This window comes from Coregonus clupeaformis, chromosome 1 (assembly GCF_020615455.1).
Source record: "Coregonus clupeaformis isolate EN_2021a chromosome 1, ASM2061545v1, whole genome shotgun sequence".
In the NCBI taxonomy this organism is placed as follows: Eukaryota; Metazoa; Chordata; class Actinopteri; order Salmoniformes; family Salmonidae; genus Coregonus; species Coregonus clupeaformis.
The window spans coordinates 71,692,990-71,715,961 of record NC_059192.1 but is presented as its reverse complement, the minus strand read 5'-3'; the positions used below and the strand labels follow the sequence as shown (position 1 = coordinate 71,715,961).

At 44.2% G+C, this 22,972-nt stretch overlaps 1 protein-coding gene and 1 long non-coding RNA gene across 2 annotated transcripts in view; both read left to right on the top strand.

The window, feature by feature from the left end:
• The window catches only part of macrod2 (mono-ADP ribosylhydrolase 2), a gene marked incomplete at its 3' end in the record, with an annotated part of 1,170,384 nt that extends 1,156,796 nt beyond the window's left edge, over window positions 1–13,588 (top strand). Inside the window, exon 17 of the mRNA XM_041889532.1 lies at window positions 13,491–13,588. Within this exon, the coding sequence (XP_041745466.1) occupies window positions 13,491–13,588 (98 nt within the window). The remainder of the gene's footprint in view (window positions 1–13,490) is intronic.
• Window positions 13,589–13,979: 391 nt separating this feature from the next.
• Window positions 13,980–21,515, top strand: LOC121576392. The gene is made up of 2 exons (XR_006002476.2): window positions 13,980–14,018; window positions 18,447–21,515. It is a non-coding gene; the product is annotated as an uncharacterized LOC121576392 (long non-coding RNA).
• The last annotated feature ends 1,457 nt before the right edge of the window (window positions 21,516–22,972 follow it).

Genomic DNA, 22,972 nt, shown 5'->3' with positions numbered 1-22,972 from the left:
TCACTCTTAGCTCTCTCATTTTAAAAGGCTGACAAGAAGAAGGATGGTGTGTACCACTGCAGGATACAATATTACCACATTCTACACTTCCTTTAATGTTCTGACCTTGAAATACAGCATGTAAACTAGTGAATTCAATTCCATTCAATTCAACAGCATATTTTGGCCACTTGGGGTAATTCTCTGTCTATTGTCCATATAATACAGAGGTATATGCCCATGTTTACTTATCTGTGAGTGTGTCTCTGTACCGATTCCTCATGGTATGGAGGGTACCATGAGATGTTTTGGGTGACAAACCTGCTACTTTGATTATAGTGGGGAGGGAGTACTATAAATACTTTTGAAAGATGTCTTGCACAGTTTCATTTACTCCCGCCAGCTCTCTCTCTCTCTCTCCATCAGCGCGAGACAAGGCGGTGGCGGAATGGAATCATTGCTTTGTCTTGCCTCGCCTGTCATTGCTGCTTCTTCACTGGCAGCGGACAGAAGGGAGTAGGAGAGATAAAGAGAGCGGGGAGAGACAGATGGAGAGAGAGAGAGAGAGAGAGAGAGAGAGAGCAGGAGAGGGCGGGAGAGAGAGAAAGAGAGACAGAAGGGGTGAGAGCAAGGGAGAGAGAGAAAGTGTAAGAGAGAGAGAGAGCAGAAGCAGAATGTAATGATTGAACTATCTGCAAAATCCAGGAGAACTCTTGATTTTTAAGAAGGCAGCCATGTAGACTTTAACTCCGAAGGATCCAGGCATTTCTATATTCCAGTATAATGGATGGCTCTCTGAGAGAACTGGTTTGTTTGTTGATGAAGACATACAGTACATGGAAAACCATGAAAACCTTGTTTAATGACTTAAATACTTTTGAGGCATCCAGGCATTCCCTTACGGAAAAAACATGTGATCTTATGTGAAGTGAATCTAATAATATGTGACACATGTAAAAGCAACATGTAATAACATGAAACTACACAATTGAAAACATGGTCTCATGTGAAATAAATGTGACAACATGGGGATGCAATTACACATGTGAGAGTTAGGTTTTCACATGTGAAAATGCAAATTCACATGTGAGGTGAAAACATGTTATTCTCCTCACATGTGAAAAGGTGGTGTAACGTGAACTCTAATTGCAATTTTCACATGTGAAACTGCACATTTCAAGTTTTTTTTTGTAAGCCATGTAGTGAAAGGTTAAAAGGGGTTTTAAGGTAAGTGGTACGCTGTTCAGCTAAAATAGTGTAAACATCTTTAATCAATATGATTACATTTGACATGATTACTTAGTGCTGACTTCTCAATATGACCCCATTTGGGATTTGAACTCCCAACCAAGAATTTTGCTAGGACTGTTTGGGAGTAATCTGAATGGGGAGGGGGATGAATATATCATCTGAAAACTCCGTCACTCGGTCGCGTCATGCCATTGTTATGAACGTTCTCAAAGTAGTCAAATGTTTAGTAGGAAACAACTTTGCCAGCATTATCATGTCGTCAAATTTACTTTAGAAATGGCAATGTTGTCATTAGCTAGCAAAGTTTGTCAAAAATAGCTAGCAATGCTAACGGTAGCTAGCTAAAATCCGGTGTCCTCCCATTACGTTATACTGCATCTAAAGTCAATCTGGCGGTATCAGAATGATGACAAAAGGTTTCCTACTAATTATTTGCCTCCTTTTGAATGTCATTGTATTTACAAGCCACTGTAATGCACTTTTGATTAAATCTTCATCAGAGCTCATTGACGATGCATTGAGTAGAATGCTCAGTTGGGCATCAGTCCAAAACAAACATTCAAAAAACTATTGTGATGAAATATGCAACCCATAAATTGGTAGAGAGGTTTGGAACGCTCTTTGTTAATGGTCTTTATAAACTGGGTGGTTCGAGCCCTGAATGCTGATTGGCTGAAAACCGTGGAATATCACACCATATACCACAGCTCTAATTACGTTGGTAACCAGTTTATATTAGCAATAAGACACCTCTGGGGTTTGTGGTATATGGCCAATATACCACGGCTAAGGGCTGTATCCAGGCATTCCGAGTTGCGTCGTACATAAGAACAGCCTTTAGCCTCGATATATTGGCCATATACCAAAACCCTCTGGCCTTATTGCTTAATTATAAACTGGGTGGATCGAGCCCTGAATGCTGATTGGCTGACAGCCGTGGTATATCAGACCGTATACCACGGGTAAGACAAAATATTTATTTTTACTGCTCTAATTACGTTGGTAACCAGTTTATATTAGCAATAAGGCACCTCGGGGGTTTGTGGTATACAGTGGGGAAAAAAAGTATTTAGTCAGCCACCAATTGTGCAAGTTCTCCCACTTAAAAAGATGAGAGAGGCCTGTAGTTTTCATCATAGGTACACGTCAACTATGAAAGACAAATTGAGGAAAAAAAATCCAGAAAATCACATTGTAGGATTTTTTATGAATTTATTTGCAAATTATGGTGGAAAATAAGTATTTGGTCACCTACAAACAAGCAAGATTTCTGGCTCTCACAGACCTGTAACTTCTTATTTAAGAGGCTCCTCTGTCCTCCACTCGTTACCTGTATTAATGGCACCTGTTTGAACTTGTTATCTGTATAAAAGACACCTGTCCACAACCTCAAACAGTCACACTCCAAACTCCACTATGGCCAAGACCAAAGAGCTGTCAAAGGACACCAGAAACAAAATTGTAGACCTGCACCAGGCTGGGAAGACTGAATCTGCAATAGGTAAGCAGCTTGGTTTGAAGAAATCAACCGTGGGAGCAATTATTAGGAAATGGAAGACATACAAGACCACTGATAATCTCCCTCGATCTGGGGCTCCACGCAAGATCTCACCCGTGGGGTCAAAATGATCACAAGAACGGTGAGCAAAAATCCCAGAACCACACAGGGGGACCTAGTGAATGACCTGCAGAGAGCTGGGACCAAAGTAACAAAGCCTACCATCAGTAACACACTACGCCGCCAGGGACTCAAATCCTGCAGTGCAAGACGTGTCCCCCTGCTTAAGCCAGTACATGTCCAGGCCCGTCTGAAGTTTGCTAGAGTGCATTTGGATGATCCAGAAGAGGATTGGGAGAAAGTCATATGGTCAGATGAAACCAAAATAGAACTTTTTGGTAAAAACTCAACTCGTCGTGTTTGGAGGACAAATAATGCTGAGTTGCATCCATACCTACTGTGAAGCATGGGGGTGGAAACATCATGCTTTGGGGCTGTTTTTCTGCAAAGGGACCAGGACGACTGATCCGTGTAAAGGAAAGAATGAATGTGTTATGATTTAACTGGATAAGAACCCAAATGCAGACAAGTACACCAAGCCAGAGAAGTTTTAACAGGTTTATTTACAATGTTCAAAGTCCAGGTTTCCAAATATATGGGAAGAGCAAGTCCAGGTACAGGGAGGGTAACAGATCCAGATCAGGGCAGGTGTGGTACCGTAATGTCCTAGTGTCCGTGGTGAGTCCAAAAGAGAGGTCCGGTAATGGAGAGCAGGATGGTGGTGGCAGGAGTGAAGCGGAGGCAGGAGTCAGGTTCCAAATATATGGTCGTCTTGACTATGATCTGACGATGAGTGGTAAGTTTGACCGGGTCTTAAAGGCTGAGGTGATATGGTGAATGAGCTGCAGCTGGAACCCTGACTCCCGCACACCAGACTTCACTCCTGCAATCAAGGACAGACAGAGGGGAGGGAGAGAGCAGAGAGAGCTACCTATCAGCAGTAGGCCTAACAGTACCCCCCTCTACGGACGCCACCTGGCGGCCGGCGGGGTTTATCGGGATGTAACCTATGAAACTCTCGGACCAGATCAGGATCCACAATGAAGCTCCTGGGCACCCAGGAACGTTCCTCGGGACCATAACCCTCCCAATCCACCAGGTACTGGAAACCACGACCTCGGCGGCGAACATCCAGAAGTCGCCGGACAGTGTAGACCGGACCCCCACCCACGATCTTGGGCGGAGGAGGGGACGAGAGGGCGGGCACAAAGGGCTAACCGACACAGGCTTAATCTGGGAAACATGAAAGGTGGAATGAACCCGTAGGGAGGCAGGAAGCTGTAGCTTAACCGCGCAGGGGTTAACAATAGACAGTATCTTGAACGGTCCTATAAAACGAGGCGCCATCTTCTTAGACTCCACCTTCAATGGAAGGTCCCGTGACTTCAGCCATACCTCTTGACCAGGAGAGTAACCGGGAGCCTGGGACCGGTGACGGTTGGCTTGCCTCTGCATGTACGCCGAAGCTCGGGACAGAGCTACCCTGGCCTTCCTCCAGACCTTGAAGCAGCGGCGCATGTGGGACTGCACCGAGGGTACCGCAAGTTCCCTCTCTTGGGAAGGGAACAGGGGAGGTTGATAGCCCAGAGCACACAGAAAAGGAGACAAACCAGAGGAAGCGTTAGTCAAGGTGTTATGAGCATATTCCACCCAGGGGAGCATGGAGCTCCATGACCCAGGGTTAGACCCAGTGACACAGCGAAGTGCGGTCTCCATCTCCTGGTTCGCTCTCTCGGCTTGCCCGTTGGTCTGGGGGTGATATCCAGAGGACAGGCTGGATGTAATGCCCAAAGCTTTACAGAAAGCTTTCCACACCTGGGAGACAAACTGGGGACCCCTGTCAGAGACAATATCCGTGGGTAGACCATGAGAGCGGAACACATGTTCAACCAAAATATCAGCCGTCTCTCTGGCAGTGGGCAGTTTAGGTAGGGCCAAAAAATGAGCGAACTTAGAAAAACGATCAATCACCGTAAGAATGACAGTCTTACCAGATGAGGGGGAAGTCCAGTGACAAAATCCATAGCGATATGCGACCAGGGCCGGCTGGGTATAGGTAGAGGTCGTAGATGACCAGCGCTGGCCTGGGTGGAGTTTTTACTTCGTGCACATACCGTACAAGCAGCAATGAAGGCTCGAGTGTCCGCCTCCATCGTGGCCCACCAGAACTTCCGTCGCACAAAGTCAAGGGTCCGCGAAACTCCAGGGTGACAGGTAAGGGGAGACGAGTGAGCCCACTGAAGTACCTGGGAGCGAGCAGACTCAGGGACAAACATCCGGTTAGGAGGACCCCTCCCAGGGTCAGCTTGATGATGTTGAGCCTGTCTAACAATCCCCTCGATGTCACATGTGATGACTGCAATACTGCAGGTAGGAGGCAAAATGGGTTCAGGGTTACTACCAGTATCAACAGCCGAATGAACACGAGACAGGGCGTCAGGCTTGACGTTGCGTGACCCAGGACGGTAAGACAGAGAAAAATTGAATCTCCCAAAAAATAGTGCCCACCTGGCTTGACGGGGGTTGAGCTGCTTCGCTGACTGGAGGTAAGCCAGATTCTTATGATCCGTCCAAACGATGAAGGGTTGTTCCGCCCCCCTCCAACCAATGTCGCCACTCCTCGAGAGCCAGCTTAACGGTGAGCAGTTCACGATTTCCAACATCATAATTCCTCTCTGCCTGAGAAAGTTTCCTTGAGAGAAAAGCACAGGGATGCAGTTTGTTATCTTCAGGAGAACGTTGTGACAACACTGCACCTACCCCAGTGTCGGATGCATCCACCTCCACGACAAACTGGCGGTCGGGGTCCGGCTGCATCAGAATGGGAGCGAGGCGAAGCGATGTTTCAGTTCTTCGAACGCTGATTCGGCCCCTTCATTCCAAGCGAACGGTCGTGAGATGGAGGTGAGAGCGGTGAGTGGCGCCGCAATGCGGCTGTAGTCCTTGATGAACCTCCTATAGAAGTTCGCAAACCCCAGGAATCGTTGAAGTTGTTTGCGGGTAGAGGGAGCTGGCCAGTCCGTGACAGCAGAGATCTTAGCTGGGTCCATCCGCAGCTCCCCCTGAGCTATGATGTAACCCAAAAAGAGGTCTCAGACACATGAAATTCACATTTCTCCATCTTCACAAACAGTTTGTTCTCCAACAACCTTTGCAACACCTGGCGCACATGCAGTTCATGTTCCTGGGAGGACTCTGAGAAAATCAAGATATCATCCAGATAGACAAAAACAAACCGATTCAACATGTCCCGAAGGACATCATTGACTAGTGCCTGAAAAACAGCAGGGGCATTAGACAACCCAAAAGGCATAACCCGATACTCAAAATGTCCCAAGGGTGTGTTGAAGGCAGTCTTCCATTCATCACCCTTACGAATGCGCACCAGGTGATACGCATTTCGTAGATCCAGTTTCGTAAAGATGGTAGCACCATGAAGGAGGGGAAAAGCAGAATTAATCAAAGGCAGAGAATACTTGTTCTTAATGGTGATGTTGTTAAGTCCACGGTAATCAATACAGGGTCTGAGGGTCTTATCCTTCTTAGCAACAAAAAATAATCCCGCTCCTACAGGTGACGAGGAAGGACGCATAATACCTGCCGCCAAGGAGTCCCGAATGTAGTTCTCCATAGCCTCCGTCTCCGGCCGGGAGAGATTGTACAGGCGACTGCTGGGGAGCGGGGCTCCTGGCTGGAGGTCAATGGCGCAGTCGTAAGGCCGGTGAGGAGGAAGAGAAGTAGCTCTGTGTTTGCAGAAAACGGATGCCAGGTCATGATACACGTCAGGAACAGCAGAAAGATCCATGGACTCCAGTGGAGGTTGAGGCACAGTACTGGCAGGAGTCTGAGCAGAACACAAACAATTCACATGACAAAATGTGCTCCATGAAACAATGCTACCTGTCACCCAATCAATGTGTGGATTGTGTTTTATGAGCCAGGGGATACCAAGGACCAGGGGAGTCTGTGGGCAGTCGATAATATGGAATTGAATGTTCTCCTGATGATTTCCCGACACTCTAAGACAAACAGGAACAGTCTGATGGGTAATGCGGGTCAACAATTGTCCATTTAGACCCTTAGCCTGCAGCGGACAGTCCATAGGAACAGTCTCCAAATCCATTTGTTGAGCCCACTCTCTATCCAAAAAGCTTTCGTCGGCACCAGAGTCAATCAGCGCACTAACAGAGAAATTCTGGGACTGCCACTGGAGGGATGCCTGGAGCAGAATGCGGGGAGAAGAGGAAGAATCCGCTGCTCGGCTCACCAAAACTTCTCCCATTAATGATGAGCCGGCCCTTTTCCCGGACGAACTGGGCAGGAAGGAACGAAATGACCAGCTTCTCCACAATACAGGCAGACCCGAGCCTGAATACGACGTGCACGCTCCTCTGAGGACAACCGTGCACGACCCACCTCCATGGCTTCGGGTTCAGTGCTCCTCGTATCGACTCGGGAAGACACGGCTCTCTCCGTAGGGACGATGCAGGGAGGAGTTTGTTGATGACAGACAGGTTGCTTGGAACTAACACTCCTCTCCCGGCGGCGCTCCCGAATCCGATTATCCAACCTGATAGTGAGTGAAATAAGATTATCCAGCGTAGGCGATTCATCATATGACACCAATTCATCTTTTAAGGTCTCAGACAAAGCATTGATGAACACTCCTTGTAATGCCTCGTCATTCCAACCACTCACTGCTGCTAAAGTCCGAAACTCCACTGCCATCTCCGCCACACTACGAGCCCCCTGCCGAAGAGAAAACAGCCGTTTCGCAGCCTCCTTGCCTCGTACGGGGTGGTCAAAACCTTCCTCATCTCCGTGGTGAAGGCAACGTAAAGCGTTGCAAATGTCCGACTGACTCTCCCAGACCGCGGATCCCCAGGCACGAGCGGAACCGCTAGTAGAGTTGATAAGGTAGGCAATACGGGCTCTTTCTGAGGCGTAGGTGAGGGGCTGTTGTTCAAACACTAACGAGCATTGAGTCAAAAAAATCGCCACAGGTTCCCATGTTCCCGTCATAGCGCTCTGGAGCAGGAACAAAAGGCTCTCTGATCTGGGCTGAAGGGGTAGTAAGGGCAGATACTTGATTGGAGAGTAATTGAACCTGATTAAGCAGCACCTGACTGTCCTCAGCAATCGTTTTAAACAGGGTATCATGTTGGCCAAGTAAAATGCCCTGATTGGCTATGGCAGTCCAAATTTGAGTGCACTCTGGGGTGGTATCCGAGCTACTGTCTGCTGGGTTCATGTTGGTCAGATCATACTGTTATGATTTAACTGGATAAGAACCCAAATGCAGACAAGTACACCAAGCCAGAGAAGTTTTAACAGGTTTATTTACAATGTTCAAAGTCCAGGTTTCCAAATATATGGGAAGAGCAAGTCCAGGTACAGGGAGGGTAACAGATCCAGATCAGGGCAGGTGTGGTACCGTAATGTCCTAGTGTCCGTGGTGAGTCCAAAAGAGAGGTCCGGTAATGGAGAGCAGGATGGTGGTGGCAGGAGTGAAGCGGAGGCAGGAGTCAGGTTCCAAATATATGGTCGTCTTGACTATGATCTGACGATGAGTGGTAAGTTTGACCGGGTCTTAAAGGCTGAGGTGATATGGTGAATGAGCTGCAGCTGGAACCCTGACTCCCGCACACCAGACTTCACTCCTGCAATCAAGGACAGACAGAGGGGAGGGAGAGAGCAGAGAGAGCTACCTATCAGCAGTAGGCCTAACAGAATGGGGCCATGTATCGTGAGATTTTGAGTGAAAACCTCCTTCCATCAGCAAGGGCATTGAAGATGAAACGTGGCTGGGTCTTTCAGCATGACAATGATCCCAAACACACCGCCCGGGCAATGAAGGAGTGGCTTCGTAAGAAGTCCTGGAGTGGCCTAGCCAGTCTCCAGATCTCAACCCCATAGAAAATCTTTGGAGGGAGTTGAAAGTCCGTGTTGCCCAGCGACAGCCCCAAAACATCACTGCTCTAGAGGAGATCTGCATGGAGGAATGGGCCAAAATACCAGCAACAGTGTGTGAAAACCTTGTGAAGACTTACAAAAAACGTTTGACCTGTGTCATTGCCAACAAAGGGTATATAACAAAGTATTGAGAAACTGTTGTTATTGACCAAATACTTATTTTCCACCATAATTTGCAAATAAATTCATAAAAAATCCTACAATGTGATTTTCTGGAAAAAAAATTCTCCTTTTGTCTGTCATAGTTGACGTGTACCTATGATGAAAATTACAGGCCTCTCTCATCTTTTTAAGTGGGAGAACTTGCACAATTGGTGGCTGACTAAATACTTTTTTTCCCCACTGTATGGCCAATATACCACGGCTAAGGACTTTGTCCAGGCATTCCGAGTTGCGTCGTACATAAGAACAGCCTTTAGCCTCGATATATTGGCCATATACCAAAACCCTCTGGCCTTATTGCTTAATTATAAACTGGGTGGATCGAGCCCTGAATGCTGATTGGCTGACAGCCGTGGTATATCAGACCGTATACCACGGGTAAGACAAAATATTTATTTTTACTGCTCTAATTACGTTGGTAACCAGTTTATATTAGCAATAAGGCACCTCGGGGGTTTGTGGTATATGGCCAATATACCACGGCTAAGGACTTTGTCCAGGCACTCCAGAGTTGCGTCGTACATAAGAACAGCCTTTAGCCTCGATATATTGGCCATATACCAAAACCCTCTGGCCTTATTGCTTAATTATAAACTGGGTGGATCGAGCCCTGAATGCTGATTGGCTGACAGCCGTGGTATATCAGACCGTATACCACGGGTAAGACAAAATATTTATTTTTACTGCTCTAATTACGTTGGTAACCAGTTTATATTAGCAATAAGGCACCTCGGGGGTTTGTGGTATATGGCCAATATACCACGGCTAAGGGCTTTGTCCAGCCACTCCGCGTTGTGTCGTGCATAAGAACAGCCCTTAGCCGTGGTATATTGGCCATATACTACACCTCCTCGGGCCGTATTACTTAATTATACTATGGGATTGTTGAATACTCGTTTCTGATTGGCTTGAAGGACATTCAAGAGCTTGCATTATTTCGCTATAATGTACGGCAATATTCAATGGTTATGAAGTTCATTCTGACATGTTCTATGTGTGAGCTGCTTTTGAAAGCAAAAGTAGAATTGAAAATATTATTGGCATTGTTGAATTCGATTTTCATAATAGCAAGCTAGCAGGACAGCTGGTTTGGTTAGCTAAGCTAGCAAGTATGTTTGTTTGGTTACCAAGGCAACTACTGTAGTAAACTTGCTAGCTACTTCAGTGGATGTCGAACACATTTCTACCGGCAAATGAACACATTATAGCTGTGGTATTAGAGGAATAATCATCTCAGGGCTATATAATAATAATAATAATTTGGTGGGTGCTTATATTTGTCCTATTTCACACATGTACAAGTGTGTATTATACGCATATGTGAAATGGAAATGTTTTTTTTGCATATCCCAACTCCCCCTGAGACACCCTCGAAGAGTGGGGTCACAGCCAGGGTCTGCCATTATCAATGGCGACTTTGGAGCAATTAGGGTTAAGTGCTTTCCTCAATTGCACCTCGACAAATGTTTCACCTTGCCGGCTCGGTGATTTGAACTACCGACCTTTCACAACGAATCTAACCGGTTACCTACCTGCCGCCCTTCTGTGGAGAATAATCATTGTTGGGGAAGCTACTCTGAAAATATAATTTAAAAAGCTACCAATTACGTCACACTGGAAGAAGCAAAGCTACGCTAAAGCTACCCTTAAGAAAAATGTAGTTTACTTAACTAAAGGCACTTAGAAAAAGTAGTTCACTACATCCAAACTACTTCGTGAAAAATGATCATATCTAAATCTCAAATGTCATAGACATCACTCTGGAGTCAGATGTTAACCGAATGTGTAATTTTGACCTTTAAAAACGATGTTTCAACTGAGAATAAGGCAGGTCTGATGCCGAAAAAGAAAGGACATTCTTGCCTACTTCACCCATATTGTCTTTTCTTTTAGCAAAAAAGTAGTGTGTAGTTCCAGTAGTTAGCTAAAGTAATTAACTACTGAAAACACTATCAAGATTAGAATTTAGTTCAACTACCACTAAGCTACTGCAAAATGTAGTTTAATTACTAGTTGAACTACATGTAGTTCACTACTCCCCGACACTGAAAATAATGCAACTCCCTGGAAGGTTAGTGCCACTGCTAGCGTGTCGTGGCACACACCTTCCACGTCGTGCATTATTTTCCACAGGATGCATAGCCCCTCGTTGAGTAAACCTTACATATTAAAGGCCCAGTGAAGTCAAAAACTTGATTTTCCTGTGTTTTATATTTCCATTAGGTTGGAATAATATTGTTACATTTAGAACATTATGATAATGCCCTTTTAGTGTAAGAGCTGTTTGAAAAGACCGCCTGAAATTTCTGCCTGTTTTGGTGGATGGAGTTTTAGCCTGCCTGGTGACAGTCCTAGCAAAATTTTTGCTTGAGAAATTGCTCTTTGCTAAGAAGTAATTTTTTTTCTCTATATTTTTTGGGTATGGAAAACAATCACAGTACGGTACTTAATTGTTACGCAGAAATGATTTGATATTGAGATAAAAATGGCTGCATTGACCAAGCATGTCACCAGGCAAGTCAAAACTGCACCCATGCAAAACCTGCTGATTAGAAGGTCCTGTGTAGATTGTATTTTCAACCAGCTGGAAATAACACTGATCTAATTTTCTTTACACTTTTACAGTGTTAGTTTCATCAGCTGTTGTACAATATGATACAAATCACAGGAAAAACTGCATTTTGACTGCACTGGGCCTATGAAGGACTTAAAAGATTTCAAATAGTATTTGAACCCAGGTCTGGTAGAAACAGCTAGGTTGTTGGCGGTTAAGAGCATTGGGCCAGTAACCGAGCAAGGCACTTAACCATCATTTCTCCTGTAAGTCACTCTGGATAAGAGCGTCTGCTAAAATGACCAAAAGAATATGAATAACCGTTTGAAATAATACACTGTTTTCCATCACTGCTGAGGAACTGTAATTGTTTACATCATTGTTGAGATGCCTGGGTGCCTTGGGAGGCCTGGAGGAGACAATATGTTTTTACAGCACAGTTTGTTTGGAGCCGGGGTTGAGGAGGAAAAGGGAGCAAGGGGTTGCTTTGGGAGTGAGGGAGTGGGGAGAAAGGGAGGAGAGGAGGAGAGGGGCCTGTGTGACTGCTGATAGTTGGGGGGAGACAGGGAGACAAGAGGGAGACAGAGGGGAAGGCAGAGAGGAGTTGCTTTGGGAGTGAGGGAGAGGAGGACAAGGGGGAAAGGGATCTACGTGACTGCTGAGAGGCAGTGTAAGGTTGGGGAAGAGACAAGAGAAGAGAGGGGAAAGCAGAACGCTTTGCTTTGGGAGTGAGGGAGAGGGGGGAAGGAGAGATCAGGGAAAGGGGAGCTTCTCTGCTCATGCTGCCTCAGGACCGCATTCTGTAATTAATTTTGCATCTCTCCCTCATCACTCTCTCTCCTCTCTCTCTCTCCTTCCTCTCTTCATACTTGTTTTGTCTCTGTTTGAATTGGGACTCTTTAGGAAGGCATTGAATTTCCAGGCATCAGCCACTTTGATGCTTTAAGTACCCTCCGTTGTCTCCTTGTGAAAAATGTAAATGTGAAGCTGCCAGTTACAGATGTAGGATCTTAATTTGAGCCAGTTTGCTACAGCAGGAAAATAATCCTGCAGCAAGAGGAAATTTGAATTATTATGTGGATTATAATTAATGGACATTTTTGTAGGGGTTGATAGATTTTTCGTTAGGGCAAGTCTGAAATTTCAAAGTGGAAATGATCAACTTTAAAAGCCTTTTAAAAACTCAAATACACTACAGGTTTGCATTTCCTGCTGTGCAGGAACATTCTCAGCTCAAAGGAGTGATAAAATTAAGATCCTACATATGTAGTTAGAAGTTGGCGTTTTAATTATTTTCTGTTGGGGGAAGGCGTGGGCGAGGCTTAACGCTGTTGTTGTTTACTGTAACTTGGTGACTCATTGACTGACTGGGGTGTTGGGAGGGATCAGAGGCTGAGTCCCAAATAGCACCCTATCCCTATATTGACCAGAGCCAAAAATAATGCACTATTTTAGCAGACGCTCTTATCAAGAGCAACTTACAGTTAGTGAGTGCATACATTATTCTTTTTTATATATATCTATTTTTTTTTACTGGCCCCCCGTGGGAATTGAACCCACAACCCTGGCGTTGCAAACGCCATGCTCAACCAACTGAGCTACATCCCTGCCGGCCATTCCCTCCCCTATCCTGGGCCAATTGTGCGCCGCCTCGTGGGTCTCCAGGTCGCGGCCGGCTACGACAGAGCCTGGATTCGAACCAGGATCTCTAGTGGCACAGCTAACACTGCAATACAGTGCCTTAGACCACTGCGCCACTCGGGAGATATATAGGGAATAGGGTGCCATTTGAGACTGTCCTGACCTTTCTGTTCTGATGCCTGTATTACTGTAATCACAGAGTTGTTACAAACAATGAGCTACACGGAACAGTCTGTCCACACTTGTCATTGTATTCATCATCTACATTCCAAATGCAATTTTATCCATTGTAAGCAAATTATGTCCAAAGCAACCAAGTAATTTCAAGAGAACTCAATTTGGATGATTGTTTAACTGTGTTTGTGTGTTCAGTTCTCTCTAATGCAGAACCTGAAGAGATGGATATGGAGAAAGAGATGGATACGGAGAAAGGGATGGATATGGAGAAAGAGATGGATATGGAGAAAGAGATGGAGAAGGAGAAAGAGATGGAGAAGGAGAACGAGATGGATAAGAAGAAAGAGATGGAGAAGGAGAAAGAGATGGAGAAGGAGAAAGAGATGGATAAGAAGAAAGAGATGGAGAAGGAGAAAGAGAAAGAGATGGATAAGGGGAAACAGATGGATAAGGAGAACGCGATGGATAAGAAGAAAGAGATGGATAAGGAGAAAGAGATGGATAAGAAGAAAGAGATGGATAAGGAGAAAGAGATGGATAAGGAGAAAGAGATGGATAAGAAGAAAGAGATGGATAAGAAGAAAGAGATGGATAAGGAGAAAGAGATGGATAAGGAGAAAGAGATGGATAAGAAGAAAGAGATGGATAAGGAGAAAGAGATGGATAAGGAGAAAGAGATGGATAAGGAGAAAGAGATGGAGATAGACACCAGCGCTAGTGAACGTAAGTATTTGATGTAATCTAATGATTTGTACATGTACATTTAATGTAATTTAATTGTGTATATGTTTCACTTTACACCTCTGACACAAGTGGTTACACAGGGGAAGAAGCAAGCGGTTACACATGGAAGAGGAAAGAGGTTACACAGAGGAAGAGGAAAGAGATTACATCGGGGAAGAGGAAAGAGGTTACACAGGGGAAGAGGAAAGAGGTTACACAGGGGAAGAGGAAAGAGGTTACACAGGGGTAGAAGCAAGAGAATCAACTATTCTGTTAGTTCATAATAGTGCAATGGTTATGGGTGTATGAACATACTTCCCCAAGTGTCTTCTCACTCAGTGGTTAAAATACCTTGTAGAGAGTCAGAGTGTCTGACTCCAGTCTGATGCAGAGGTTCTGGGAGTCGCCTACAAGTATATGTCAGTATCCTACATTTACAGAAATATATAGGCCTATTTGTGGGTGTATGATCATGATCAAATTTTCCCCATGTGTCTGCTCAGTCAGTGGGTATAAGACATGTTGGAGCGTGCTAGAGGGTCTAAGTGATGATGAGTGATCATCTTTTAGTATCCTTCAATATCCTACACTGCCCACAGCATCTCAGAGATGGAAAGCTGTGATTGTAATCTCTTCTCCTCCTCTCTCTCTCTCTCTCTCTCTATCTCTCGCTCTCTCTCTCGCTCTCTCGCTCTCTCTCTCTCTTCTCTCAATCTCTATATCTCTCCTCTCTCTCTCTCTCTCTCTCTCTCTCACTCTCTCTCCTCCTTTCCTGTCTGTCTATTATAAATACATGCTCAAGGTGAGAGCTTGGCAGGATCTGACCCAACTGAAACCGACAGTTGGAATTGGAGGCTCTCAACAAACACATACACACACACACGCACGCACGCACGCACACACACACACACACACACACACACACACACACACACACACACACACACACACACACACACACACACACACACACACACACACACACACACACACACACACACACTCAACACACACACACACTCTCAACAAACACACACATAAACACACAGACACACACATACACTCTCTCCCTGGTCATCTTCATTGATCTGCTTGTGGTTTCTTGTTAGCAACCACAGCTGCTGAATAAAAATTCACGTCAGTCTGAGTACCCTCAGCTCTCAATAGGGATGCCTGGTATCTGTCAGTATTTAACTTCACCCTCCTTTACTCACCTCCTCTATCCATCTATTCCTCTCTACCTCTTTCTGTCTATTCCTCTCTACCTCTTTCTGTCTATTCCTCTCTACCTCTTTCTGTCTATTCCTCTCTACCTCTTTCTGTCTATTCCTCTCTACCTCTTTCTGTCTATCCCTCTCTACCTCTTTCTGTCTATTCCTCTCTACCTCTTTCTGTCTATCCCTCTCTACCTCTTTCTGTCTATTCCGCTCTACCTCTTTCTGTCTATTCCTCTCTACCTCTTTCTGTCTATCCCTCTCTACCTCTTTCTGTCTATTCCTCTCTACCTCTTTCTGTCTATTCCTCTCTACCTCTTTCTGTCTATTCCTCTCTACCTCTTTCTGTCTATCCCTCTCTACCTCTTTCTGTCTATTCCTCTCTACCTCTTTCTGTCTATTCCTCTCTACCTCTTTCTGTCTATTCCTCTCTACCTCTTTCTGTCTATTCCTCTCTACCTCTTTCTGTCTATTCCTCTCTACCTCTTTCTGTCTATTCCTCTCTACTTCTTTCTGTCTATTCCTCTCTACCTCTTTCTGTCTATCCCTCTCTACCTCTTTCTGTCTATCCCTCTCTACCTCTTTCTGTCTATTCCTCTCTACCTCTTTCTGTCTATCCCTCTCTACCTCTTTCTGTCTATTCCTCTCTACCTCTTTCTGTCTATTCCTCTCTACCTCTTTCTGTCTATCCCTCTCTACCTCTTTCTGTCTATCCCTCTCTACCTCTTTCTGTCTATCCCTCTCTACCTCTTTCTGTCTATTCCTCTCTACCTGTTCTCGGCTCTCCTCAGAGTGAGCTGCCTGGCCTACTCTGGTATTCAGCTTCATCCTTCTCCACTCTCTCCCTCCTTTCCGCCCTCGCTCCATCTCTCCTTCTCTCTCTCTCCACAGGCACATTCACTCCTTCCTGTCTATCTCAATCTTTCTCCATCTCACTCTCTTCTCTTCTCTCCTCTCTCTTTCTCTCTTTTTACCTGTTTACTCAGGCCAACTGGGCATTTCTAAATTGTCTCATCTTGTCTCGTCTCCTCTCTTCTCTCCTCTCCCATACTCTCCTCCTCCCCTCTCCCAGTAGTGACCCTGAAATTTTTGGTAAATACTGTACATGAAAGTGAGCCTTAGGAGATTGACTGTGATGAATTACCTACAAACTCAACTATCACACAGTTTAATAAATCACATTTGGATTGCATATTAACTTAACTCGGAAGCGACATTAACTGCTGGGGCAATAATAATGCTGATAAATCATGGCTGTGTCCGAAATGGCACCTTATTCCCTATTTAATGCACTACTTTTGACCAGAGCCCAAAGTAGTGCACTGTGTAGGGAATATAATGCCATTTGGGACACAGATATTGATCAATCATGCTTGATACTGCTGCCATGTTGCCATATCCAGGTCTCCATTGAGGGCCCAATGTAATGTTTCTGCATGTCATTTGACATTGGGCCAGTAACGGAAAGGTTGCTGGTTCGAATACCCGAGCCGACAAGGTGAAAAATCTGTCTATGTGCCATTGAGCAAGGCACTAATTTGCTCCAGGGGCGCCGTCCTACTATGGCTGACCCTGTAAAACAGCACATTTCACTGCAACTATTCGGTGTATGTGACAATAAAAAACATAGTTTTAGTCTTTTTTTTTCACTGGCCCTGGTCAAAAGTAATGCCCTATGTAGGGAATAAGGTGCCATTTGGGACACAACCCCAGTGCACACCCCCAAAAAAATCTATATGGAACCTTTTTTTGAAGGTTCTATAAAGAACCATGCTCATAAGGTTCTATATGGAACCTTTATGGTGCTATAAATAAAAATGTCCTAAAGTTCTATAAAGAACCACTAATAAAATAAAATGGGTTCCACTATGGCTACAACCCTTTTTGGGGCTATATAGAACCCTTTTTATGGTTATTTATAGAACCTTTATGGAGAATGGTTCTATAAAGAACCTTCTTCAATCTCAAAGGTTCTTTGTAGATCGTTTTGAAGAACCATATAGTTTATTTTTTAAATTATGATTAGCCAAATTATATAGTTAAAATTCCATAGGCATTATTATTGTGATCGTTGAAAAGTTTAATCAGGTGTGCTCTTTTAGCATGTAAAATGACACCCTTAAAGCCAATTTATGCTTGATCCGAAAATGTGGTCGGAGGCTTCATATGGAGGGTGTGACGCAATTGCGGAACCTCCAGAGGCATGCAGAGGCCAAATCAAGCTCCGTACCGCATCGCCGTGCACCTCCCAAATGTTGTAACAATGCAGAGGGCTCCGTATGGCTCAAGAAGTATGAATGACCTGACTTTTGCAGAGGCCATATCACTGTAAATGCTACACGGTCAATGCAGATGTCGGATTGACCACGCAGAGACTTTTAATGTTGTTATGAGGAGATTACACTAAAATATCAGCCAACAGAGCACAGGGGCATGTATGTCTGTCTGTCTGCCTGCCTATCTTTTCTGTCTGTCTGTCTTTCTGTGTGTGCGCCTGCCTGTGTCTGTCTGTCTGGGTCTGTCTGTCTGTTTGTCTGCCTGCCTCTGTCTGCCTTCCTGTGTCTGTCTGTCTGTTTGCATGATAACAATATGATCTCACCCTGCAGCCTTTCCTCACCCTCTCCTGCAGCCTTACCTCACCCTCTCCTGCAGCCTTACCTCACCCTCTCCTATCTCCCCTCCCAATCCCTTAGATATTGACCAACTCAAACACACACAAGACGTTATTGTCTCACTATGCAAGAAACTCTTCGTTCCAAATGGCACCCTTTGCCCTCTATCCCTCAAATTCAAATCTATACCTTTTTTCTTCTTCATTGTTCCCCTCTAATCAGGGACTGATTTAAATTTGGGACACCAAGTTGGTACAATTTATTATCAGGTAGAACAGAAAACCAGCAGAAATCCGGACCTCGTAGGGTATGAGTTGAATACCCATGCCCTATATAGTGCACTACTTTTCACCAGGGCCCATATAACTAGTGTGCTAGGGAACTCTCAATAGAGGGGTAGTTTGGCCCAACATCATGGGGTAGATGAGGAGCAGTTCAACTTCCTATTGATCTCGACCAATCATGGTCCGTCGCGTGAATAAGGTCTATTGTGTTGACTGTGATTGGTTCAATCCCTGTTGTGTTTCTAGAAAAGGTTCTACATTTGCACCCTTGTGTCATCAACTTCTTCTTATTATTTTCTTCCTGTTTTCTTCTGTCAGATCCCGTAGATAAGAAGGAATGAGCAGCAGGAGGAGGGACAATCAACCAGCCAACTGTGAAGAAAGAAAGGGCCACCACATCAGTACTTGTCCCCGCATGCCCTCTTAAACTGGGGGACACAAGAATGAGACATAACTCATCCCCCTGTTTTACATTACTTTTTAATTACTTTTTGAATCTTTATTATAATGATGTAATCTGTCATTAGTGAAATCCATCATCAATCAATCTTTATTACGGAATCGGTCATTCATTAAATGATTCATCGATCAAATTCGAATATGTATGTAAAAAAAAAAAGAAACGTGGTAGAGGACTGTAACATATCAAACTGATGAGATACCTGGCAGTCTGTTAGATCTAAATACTACCACTACTACTACTTCCATTCCCATATTGGCCATATAGTGCCAGAGGACTAAACCTTCTGTTGGAAAAGAGACTAACCTTCCATTCTAGAGGCTTATATTGAGAATATGAATAATATCCTAAATATAATATCTCTGTTCCATTCCATCTAGAACATTGTGGGAGCGTTCCATCTAACCTATCATTCCATCTAGAACATTGTGGGAACGTTCCATCTAACCTTACATTCCATCTAGAACATTGTGGAAGCGTTCCATCTAACCTTAAATTCCATCTAGAGTCTAGAACATTGTGGGAGCATGGGACTGTAAAAAACATCAGAGCGCCACATTCACCAACCCAAAATAGCTCCACCAGCTACATTGGGGGTTGGGGTTGGGGGGTGGTGGAGGGGGGTTAGTGTTCCGTATACCACCACCATCCTCTCTTTCTAACAAGCACCGTAGAACCGACACAGCACCATGTCTGTCTGTCTGTCGGTCTGTCACTAGCTTTGACATTCTGACATTCAGCAGTGGAAAACAAGAGGAACATGACATCTTCCAGCATTACTATGCTTCTGTTGAATGCTGCGTGTTTGACTGACATGGTCTTTGAAAAGATCTTTGACATAGAGGAGGCAGGAGCACATGGCAACATCATGGACGCGCACACACACACACACACGAGTACATCACAGCATTATACCAAGTTCAGAGTGTCTGCCATATCTTCTTGTCACACATTGCTTGCTTTTTCAGTTCCGATGGCTAATCACGATTAGGGTTGCAAAGGTAGGGTATATTACTGGAAACTTTCTATGTTTACCAGTAAACTACCAGAATGTTGGTATATTTCAAGGATTTTATGTAATCTATCACAAGACATCTAGTGCCCCTTTCTAGTGCCCCTTTGTAGTGCCCCTTTCTAGTGCCCCTTTGTAGTGCCCCTTTCTAGTGCCCCTTTGTAGTGCCCCTTTCTAGTGACCGTACTTTAGATTTTTACAGATGTCTAATTATCTCTGGCCTTATCACATGTAAAATATATGACATAATTAAATAAGGTGTAAAACATTATTCTAAATATAAACCACAAACTTAGTGAATACCATTGGTGTTTAATATGAGTTTCTTTTTGAAACACTGTTATTTTTTAACTTTGTCAACATGTATATGGTGTCAATGTTTTGCCGTTAATCTGGTGGCAGTTGTGAGGAAAAGTCAATAGTTGGAAGAATTGCAGAGTTAATTGAAAATAATGCCATTGTTGATTAGATGCTATTTTCATTAATTAGGCTATTTTCTCTTGAACCATATCATCTATCTACTAGAAATTAATGGACAATATGGACACAGATATACAAATTAATGGTATATATGAATATATATGTATTTTAAAGTTATTCAAGTATAAAGTACCAAAGTTACGATAAATTGCCATACATTTTCTGTTAATTACCAAAATTACTGAAGATTCCGATAACTTTGGTAAATGACCGGTAGCTTTGCAACCCTAGTCACAATGTTAGCTACTAATACCTTGCTACACACACACACACACACACACACACACACACACACACACACACACACACACACACACAGAGACAGACACATACACACACTTTAAAACAACTTCATCTCCATCACTCAGCCCTAGCAGCTTTGCTTTCATCAGTGAGATAATGCTTGATCACGTCTGATGTTAACATACACACACACACACTGAGAGAGAGAGACACACACACACACACACACAAGCTCTGACCATGTCTGATGTTCAGAGAGCAGCATCTGTATCTGCAGACACAGACTGTGTCCCAAATGGCACCCTATTCCCTATATAGTGCAGTACTTTTCACTAGAGCCATATGAGCCCTGGTCAAAAGTAGTGCACTATATAGGGAATAGGGTGCCACTTCAGACGCAGACAAACTCATTAAACAGGAAAGAGCTCCTTATCAGCACCAACAAGCACTTTGAACTACAGGATGTCTGGTGTATTTTAATCTTTCAACAGATTGATTATGGTTCCTTCCTCTGTCGTTTCTTTCCGATGCATGCCAGAATCGCTTAGAACTTCACAAACATGGGTTGTGTCCTGAATGGCACCGTATTCCCTAAATAGTTAATTATATGGGCCCTGGTCAAAAGTGGTGCACTATATAGGGAATAGGGTGCCATTTGGGATGCAGCCATAAAACAGTCATCCATTTTAATAGTCCTCTCTCTCTCTCTCTGTCTTTTTTCTACTTAGGTTCTTTTAACCAGTTTGTCAATAATTGTATCAAATGAGTTTGCCTTATTTCACATTGTCAAACGTCTTCTTCATTATCTGTTTCAACAGATACTTGGTTGTGTATCGCTTGCAGATTATTTGTAATTTTGAGTATTTACCTACTGTAACGTGATGGCTGATATGTTTTGTTCTATTGATCACTCTCTGTTACGCTCTGGGTTTCGGAAAATTTAGCGAAAAGCATTTGAATTTGTTTTCCAATATTGTTATCAATTATGCATTCACTAATTATTCCTTTCAGTGGTGCCATGCTATACAGTAAATCCAATGAATAACAGTAAAGTACAGTACTATGAAACTATGAATTACCATATGAATTGGAGTACAGTACTATTAAATGAAAATGATGCCTTCATAATTTGGTGTTTTGCTTTGCTTAACAATAATGAGATTAACTAATAAAGTTTAAAGGGGGATGGTCATGCCTCTTGTCTCTCCTTTCTGTGTCTGAGGAAACCTAGTCAGTACAACTGAATGCATTCAACTGAAATGTGTCTTCCGCATTTAACCCAACACCTCTGAATCAGAGAGTTGCCTTAATCAACATCCACGGCGCCCCGGGAACAGTGGGTTAACCGCCTTGCTCAGGGCAGAACGAATGATTTTTACCTTGTCAGCTCGGGGATGCAATCCAGCAACCTTTCGATTACTGGCCCAACGCTCCTACCCGCCAGGCTACATGCCGAGGGGAGGAATGCAAGTGCACACTTCAGGTGAAAGAGAATTAGGGTGCCCAATTGACAGTCCTGTATCTTCAGAGTACCAGGCCGTGCTTCTAGCCTGGCTTGAGCGGTATCCCTTATAGAAAAACCACATTTTTCACAGGTGGAAAATGTATTTCACATGTGAAATCATGTCAAACCATGTGTTTTTGGAAAATCTCACGTGGTGATATCCAGAAAATCACATTGTATGATTTTTAAGTAATTAATTTGCATTTTATTGCATGACATAAGTATTTGATACATCAGAAAAGCAGAACTTAATATTTGGTACAGAAACCTTTGTTTGCAATTACAGAGATCATACGTTTCCTGTAGGTCTTGACCAGGTTTGCACACACTGCAGCAGGGATTTTGGCGCAATCCTCCATACAGACCTTTTCCAGATCCTTCAGGTTTCAGGGCTGTCGCTGGGCAATACGGAGTTTCAGCTCCCTCCAAAGATTTTCTATTGGGTTCAGGTCTGGAGACTGGCTAGGCCACTCCAGGACCTTGAGATGCTTCTTACGGAGCCACTCCTTAGTTGCCCTGGCTGTGTGTTTCGGGTCGTTGTCATGCTGGAAGACCCAGCCACGACCCATCTTCAATGCTCTTACTGAGGGAAGGAGGTTGTTGGCCAAGATCTCGCGATACATGGCCCCATCCATCCTCCCCTCAATACGGTGCAGTCGTCCTGTCCCCTTTACAGAAAAGCATCCCCAAAGAATGATGTTTCCACCTCCATGCTTCACGGTTGGGATGGTGTTCTTGGGGTTGTACTCATCCTTCTTCTTCCTCCAAACACGGCGAGTGGAGTTTAGACCAAAAAGCTATATTTTTGTCTCATCAGACCACATGACCTTCTCCCATTCCTCCTCTGGATCATCCAGATGGTCATTGGCAAACTTCAGACGGGCCTGGACATGCGCTGGCTTGAGCAGGGGGACCTTGCGTGCGCTGCAGGATTTTAATCCATGACGGCGTAGTGTGTTACTAATGGTTTTCTTTGAGACTGTGGTCCCAGCTCTCTTCAGGTCATTGACCAGGTCCTGCCGTTTAGTTCTGGGCTGATACCTCACCTTCCTCATGATCATTGATGCCCCACGAGGTGAGATCTTGCATGGAGCCCCAGACCGAGGGTGATTGACCGTCATCTTGAACTTCTTCCATTTTCTAAT